Source organism: Miscanthus floridulus, chromosome 19, assembly GCF_019320115.1.
Source record: "Miscanthus floridulus cultivar M001 chromosome 19, ASM1932011v1, whole genome shotgun sequence".
Taxonomy (NCBI): domain Eukaryota; kingdom Viridiplantae; phylum Streptophyta; class Magnoliopsida; order Poales; family Poaceae; genus Miscanthus; species Miscanthus floridulus.
This window is the reverse complement of record NC_089598.1, coordinates 36,512,094-36,519,566: the sequence shown is the minus strand read 5'-3', so window position 1 is coordinate 36,519,566 and position 7,473 is coordinate 36,512,094. Positions and strand designations below refer to the sequence as shown.

The 7,473-nt window shown below is 44.0% G+C and overlaps 1 protein-coding gene and 1 pseudogene across 1 annotated transcript; one reads left to right on the top strand and one right to left on the bottom strand.

The window, feature by feature from the left end:
• Positions 1–2,052: 2,052 nt before the first annotated feature.
• On the top strand, positions 2,053–2,741 carry LOC136526865 (protein DMP10-like). The gene has a single exon (XM_066519437.1). The coding sequence runs from the start codon at positions 2,111–2,113 to the stop codon at positions 2,726–2,728; it is 618 nt and encodes a 205-aa protein (XP_066375534.1). The 5' UTR covers positions 2,053–2,110; the 3' UTR covers positions 2,729–2,741.
• A 1,729-nt stretch (positions 2,742–4,470) lies between these two features.
• Positions 4,471–6,945, bottom strand: LOC136525869 (uncharacterized; annotated as a pseudogene).
• Positions 6,946–7,473: the final 528 nt, after the last annotated feature.

The window sequence follows — 7,473 nt, the reverse complement described above, 5'->3', positions numbered from 1 at the left end:
CCACAATATGAATGTAATAAGGAGTTTATACTTATGCATCATGTTCTTCCAAAGAACAACTTCGATACACTTTGTGAAATAATTTGAAGCCACCAACACGGAGCAATCTCCTTTGAAAGGAGGATGAACCTGCCTAATGAAGTCCAATCCCCATCCTTGAAATGTCCATGGTTCGATGATAGCATACATCATTCCAGCAGGCACCGACTGCACATTGTCAAATAACCATTGACACTTTCCACACCCTCGGCTATCATATTAAGCCAATAAAAATGAGTCCATCGTAGAAACCACTTCATCGATAGCCGATTGATTCATACTACAAATGCCTTCGTGTACCTCTCCCTAGTCACTAAAACTTGATCAGAATCCAAGCACTTCGGCAATAAGTCTTTGACGGTTCATTGATACAACTCATCATTGACCAACATGTACTTAAATGCTATCCACCAAACAGTTTTATCAATTTTAGCACTTGGATCGTATACATAAGCAATAATGGAAGCTCTCAAATCACTTACTTTGATCTCAATAATGAAAGCTCTCAAATCACTTACAAGAAGTTTTATCAAGAAAACTAGCTAGGATGGTTTCTAAAATTGCCCAAGACACTTTGGCACTGTCGACCATAGAATAACTGGACAATTTCAATTTCTCGAGTCGTTTTTTCCTAGAATCCCTTCAGCAGCATGTTATTGCATCGACTCTTCTATAATATGAAAATGTCGCTCCGCAACATGGTAGCCTAACACTTGTGCTAAAATATTGGTATTCTCATGCCTAGGAATATAACAAATTTGAAATTTATCAAATGGCATTCTCGACATAGCATCTAGCGGCAGCATCCGCTTTGAGACACTCAAGTTCACCATAGACTGCGCGAAGCTAGCCCGTTTTGCCCCCGCATTCACTGCAGGCCAGGCTTTCCATTTCGGAATCCTAGACTTCGTCATTTGGGTGCCTCACATTCTTTCGTTCCATATCATTTCGTTAAGAAGAATAGTATATACCAATGTGTGCACTGAAGAATACCATACTAGTTAACTCACTCGGAGGAGAGATGCAAGCTAATTTTAAGTGACCCACAGTTGATCTCTTTATAAGGGGGGTAGAGAATTCTTAGCAAGTCGATTGTTTTAAAGACCGCCGATACTGATATGATTCTTGGAATGGATTGGTTAATGGAGACTGGAGAGAGAAGCTATAATTCAGTGTTGAGGATTGAAGTTGAAGTTGATATGCAAGCTAAAGATTGAGGCGCACAGTCAATTAACTAGAAGTTAATTCTAGAGATCAGTTCAAAGTGGTAAAGGAGTAGCTGCTGCTCTTTGGAAGATCCTTCGAATCTCAAGGACGAGATTCCTTTTCCAATAGAGTTTGAACTTGTATCAGGTTTTGGTGCTTTTGCCTTTGGTCTGATAAATACAGCATCAACAAAGAATAACAGATCTTCGGAGACGAACTAATAATGCCACCTAGATAGAATTTATGCAAAACAATTGCTACTGATAAAAATTCCGAAGGATATCAAATACAAGATGAAACGATATTGCAAAATAGTTCTAACAGCAGAAAAAAATTCAAACTTTTTCAACCAAACAAAAATACACACAAGTTGAGTGAACAAACTACGCTTTACTCACTTTCCAGGAAGGAGGCACTCTTGGTCTTGGCACGATAAAAACGTCAGGTCTTTTTTTCTAATTCCTAGCAGCAAGAACAAAGGTAGATTCTCGCAAATCACCGAGGCACAACTTGCACAAAGCACGTTAAAAAATTTCAAGTAGCCTTGCTAGAAAATACCGTATTCAGGATTTCAAGGTAGGGTTGACTGACCAAGGCGCACGCTTGAAAAGTTGAAGTCCATGCATGCATCTAACATGCCCTTGACAAATCAACGCACCAACCAGGGAATCATTCTCCAACGTTTTTTGCCTATATAACAAGCTACTACCTCACGCATGCAAACGGACAATGCCACACTGACAGACACAAAGCATACAGCAAGTCCACAATGGCATCTCCACCGCCGGCCACCGAGATCCAGATTCCTAATTCGCACACCAACGGCGTGCCAGTGAGATCACCGACGATCATTACCGCCCCACACATGCCTAGTAAGGTCGCCGATGCTGAATCCACGGCTATGCCGTCAGCACCCAATCCCGGGACTGCGACCGACAAGGTGATGGCAAGCACGGCGAACCTGGCGCAGCTCTTGCCGACTGGCACTGTGCTGGCGTACCAGGCGCTGTCTCCAACGTTCACAAACCATGGGAGTTGCTACCCGGTGAACAGGTGGCTCACCGCAGTGCTGGTCGGCGTCCTGGCTGTTCTCTCCCTCTTCTTCTCGTTCACCGACAGCATCATCGGCCGTGACCACAAGCTCTACTATGGCGTGGCCACGCCCCGCGGCTTCAATGTGTTCAACTTCTCCGGGGAGGAGGAGGAGCGGGGGTGGGCGCTCGGCGAGCTGCAGCGGCTGCGGCTCCGCCCGCTAGACTACGTGCATGCCTTCTTCACCGCCGTGGTGTTCCTCACCGTGGCGTTCAGCGACGTTGGGCTCCAGAGGTGCTTCTTCTCCAACGCTAGTGACAACACCAATGAGCTCCTCACCAACCTGCCGCTGGGGATGGCGTTCCTGTCCAGTTTTGTGTTCTTAATCTTCCCAACAAAGAGGAAGGGCATCGGCTACAACGATACCACACCCCGTCAGAGAGCAGCTTGAGGGCCACTCTGCATTTCAGAATTTCAGATCCGGAATATCAAACAATTGTTAATTGCAATGCTGGTAGTATGGCTAATAAGATTAGATCTTGATTACTTCCTGTATTGTCTACTTTGTACCTAGAGATTTAGACTTCGTAGGTCACCCAGTTTTATATGGTCCACGGAGGTACCATGCAGTGATTCCTTTCCTAGATTATTTCAGCCATTTGGATTACTCACTCTGTCCAAAATTCTAAATCTCTACCCCTAAAAAGACCAAAACGTCATTGTACCCGGTGATACCAAGTCTGGATCCCTGCGCACGCATCCTGCCCGGTTCCGATATAAAGACCGGATCCACATGTCCTCGTCCGATACGAAGTTTTTGGAGCTCATGCGTCCACGTCCTATTACTGAGATTCACTCCAAAGATGATGAGCAGACGGTAGGACCAGGTGGGGTTGAGCAGACTGCCTGGAGGAAGGGGTGCACATGGGGAGGTGGGCTGCCGGAGGTTCACTCCAAAATCCAGTTTTTTGCCATTATGTTTAAGGAACTGTTGGAGATCCTCACGGTAGCAACATGCTGAGATCATGTTTCTATAATCAATTCGATACCCTGGCCTATTTGAGAACGGCTAAAAAAATGTTGTTTGAATTTACGGTTATCCTAGCGCTCGGACATATGGCGCGAGCACACGTCCGGACGCACCTCGGGGGCATTCGATTGTCGTAACAGGAACCATTCGACCCCAACCAAATCAACATAACGATTCCTCATAAACAATACGAGCTAACCAAAAATCCGGCGGCCCGTCCCACACCACTCAGCGCGCGGCCCGTCCCCCCGACGCGCCGCCATCCGCACCGCGCCCCCTGTCCCCCACCGCGCCCCTGTCCCAAGAGCACGAAACACTTTCAAGGGCAACATCGCAAATTATGTACTGCAACAATAAAAAAATGTACTGCAACATCTCAAACAGTAGTACTGCAACATTGCAAAATCAACCATAAAACATGGAAATGGAAAACATCTCAAATCACCTTTTAGTGCTGCAACATTTAAAAAAGGTAATTTCAACAATTAAAATCATCTGTTGCAACATTAGGGGAAAAAATACAAATCCCAACATTAGAACTCCCTTTCTGCAACACATGAATCACCCTATTACTACATTCGAAAATCATCTGTTGCAACATCCCAAAAATCACCTTGCAATATGGAGAAACAGCAAGAATGACGTATGTACAAAACAGTAAGGAGATGGGTTTGAGGTGTAGATTGATCTAGCCCCTGGCCCATCACCTTCGAGCTCGTTGGAGGGAGGAGAGAATAGGACCCCAGAGTTCACCGGAACCCTAGCCATCGTCGCATCCCTCAGATCCAGAAGAGGGGGAGGAGGAGGGCTCAAATCCAGAGGAAGAGGAGGAGGAGGAGGAGGCTCAGATCTAAAGGAGGACCGACCTACCTCGTTGGAGCCGCTGCTGTCGTGTCATCGTCTCCGATGGGGGAGCGGTATCCGGGTCACTGGGGCGTGGAGTAGTAATGGAGGTCACGGAGGAGGGAGGGAGGGAGGTGTCGCACCCGGTTTTAAAAAATAAAACCAGATACACACGAGTCAAATCGGAGTTAAAACAGAGATTCTACGCTTTTTTGACCTTGCTGTCACAGGACTGTTGTTCCCTGAGCTTCCTTGCTCAGCAACCTTCTACCTTTTGGTGGAGCTTGGAGGCCTGCCAGCCTTCCCTTTGTTGCTCGACTTTACCTGGAATTGAAAAGCTATTAATAAAATGAAATATGAATCAAGCATGACAGGTGACAATTTTACCTTTTCTTTGCTGTTCCATTCAGCGGGCACTTTGGAAATGTCGACCTATGACCAAGACCCAAGCAATTTTTACATTTCACTTGCCACATGCCTTTGCCCCAGGATTTGGTGCCCTTGCCCACAATGCAGCTAGGACGTCTAAGTTTTCTTTGTCTACCAGGCGGCCTCTTTTCGAGAGGTGGTAACACTTTGAATCCAAGATTCACACGTACCCATTGGGACTTGTCAGGTAGTGGTCTAATCACACCCCCATAGGCTAGCCTAAAATGGTAAACTAAAAAGTAAGATGCAAGTACTCTTCCATCTTAGGATTTCTACATGCGGTGATGAGTGCCAAAGTGTGTGGGCATGGTTTTCCTATGACTTGCCACTCCCTGCAAGTGCATATGTGGTTTTTAATATTGACCACATGTCTTATGATCTTCTGTGAATCAGTAACCTCTGTCACCTCTGCTTCATCACTTCCACCATCTTTGATCTTCAAGTGGCCCAACTGCCTACTCAGTGCATGTAGTTGGCAAACAACAATTGGAAGCATTATATGGCCTTCAAAATTCTCACCTATTCTCCTCCTCCTTGCATACAGTTCCATAAACTTGGACCTAAGGGTGTCAGCAAGGTCAGCTATAGGAAGGTCATTAATATCCTTCACCCAGTTGTTCCAAACCTCAGCAACATTGCTGGTGATATGATCACACTTTATGTGTTCAGAGCATTTGCTCCTCGTCCACTTTAACTTGTGATTGGTTTTCAACCATGGCTCGACATTTTTATTTGTTGCATACATCTTGTTCATGAGATACTCATGGTAATCTGGTTGGAAAGTTCTAGCTGCATGATACATTCTCCAAATGAAGGCCCTTGAAAACGCTTGCTAAAATTCTTCATCAGATGGACAAAACATTCTCTATGCTTAGCCCAAGGGTACACTATCTTTATTGCATTCTCTAGCCCTTGCAAGCATCTGAAATTATAGCTAGGTGAGGTGGATTCCCAATTGCCTTCTGCATCTGCTGTATAAACCAAGTCCAGTTATTAGTAGTCTCACCATCAAAAAATCCAAATGCAACTGGATACATCCAGTTGTATCCATCTAGTGTTGTAGCTGAAGGTAGGTGGCCATTTCATCTACCATTGAGAGTTGTGGAGTCCATACTCAAAAATGGCCTACAACCATTTAGGAAATCATCAATGCTAGGTTTCAAGCAACAAAAAAATCTGTGAAAATATACACCAGTTTTTTGATTGATTACATCTATCTCTACAACACTTCCTGGCATTCTAAGCTCAATCTCTGCCTTGAAGTTGAATAGATATCCAAAACTTTCATCCCATGTACCAAAAATTTGTTCTCTTGCCACATCTCTACCAAGATGCACAGTTGAGTACTCAATTTTCACTTGATTTGTCCTCTAACTCCTCTTGCAGTTTCTTTGAACCCATGTTAGGATCCTTCTTTAGAAAAGGGATTGCCTTCTCTGCTACCCAATGGTACGATGCCATCTTGGTCCTCACTCTATCGGTAGATGGACAAAATTGCTTTTCTTTGTTCAATGTAACCTGTAAAAATGAAACAAATATATAAGCATACATGTGAAACATTACTAAACAGTACATTGAGTAAGCATGTTGCATCTGAACAAAAGTTAGAACAAGGTTAGTACCCTGACTTGCTGGTTATCACGCATCAGCCCTACTACAATAGTCCATGAACAACCATCAGCTAAGCAATAGCCTCTGAAAAAAGATTTACAAGATGCCTCTGTTCCAAGTTCAAATTGTTTCATAATAGCATGATGTCTCATTGCAGCCCTGAATTTAGGCATACTAGCATAAACGGTTCCTACTTTCATAGGAGGGTCTTCTCTATCATAAAGCACTGAGTCCTCACCACGCACATGATTGTCAACCAACAACTCATCAGCAGGGCCCAAATCAATAGGCATAGGTGGGTTTTCCTTTGCAACAGCCATTGCCCTAGCTTGCTTAGCTCTCTCATCCTCTGCTCTAAGACCAAGAAACTCATACAGTGTATCCTCATCTATTACAGGAACAGGCGCACCAATCTGGTCTGCAGTTAAAGGAATTATCTCCAGATTGTCCCAATCGATTTCATGATAAACCACTTCATCATTGTTGAAATCTGTTTGAGGTATAGCATCATCATGGCCCACATTGCTGATGGTTGCCTCTGAAACAACTGAGTAAGAAATAATCTCTGTGGGTTTGTCCACAACAGCAACAAACCAAAACATCTTCCTTTCATTCTTTCCTTCAGTGAAAGCAATTGAGAGATTTGTATCATTCAACAATTTCCTTTCTCCATCTCGACTCATGTCAAATTCGGATGCTACCAGCTGATGGCCACTACCCCAGTTTATTCTAGCTGCCAAATCCTTTTCTAGCATGTCTAAAGTATAGCATTGATAATCCACAGTCCACTCATCATATTTTTGTGGCACATCAACAGAGTAGCCATCATTGAGCTTTGTGGTAAACTAAGAAATCTAAACACACAATCTAAATGTAGCTTCCGCATCGATTCTAATGTGTATCAATAAAAAAATAAAAGAGACACACAATAAGCTTGTGCCTCCAAAATCTACGAACTATGAAATAGAGATCAAACTCAAGAAGAATCGAGGATTGTGCCTTACCCTGGAGGGACCTCAAAGGGAATCATGGCATCAGCCACTACAGTCTGACACCGTGCCTTCTTCCTGGCACCTAGCCGAAACCCTAGTGAAAGGTCCTAATAGCTAGAGGGTGGTGAATAGCCTATTAAACATTTCTACAACAACACTTAGCAAACCGGTTAGACAAATATGAGGCGAAAGCGAGTGTTATGCTAGCCTACTAAAAAGCAAGCCACCTACCACAATTCTAGTTTCTATAGTCTCTATCCACACAATGACTATGTTACTACACTAAGTTAA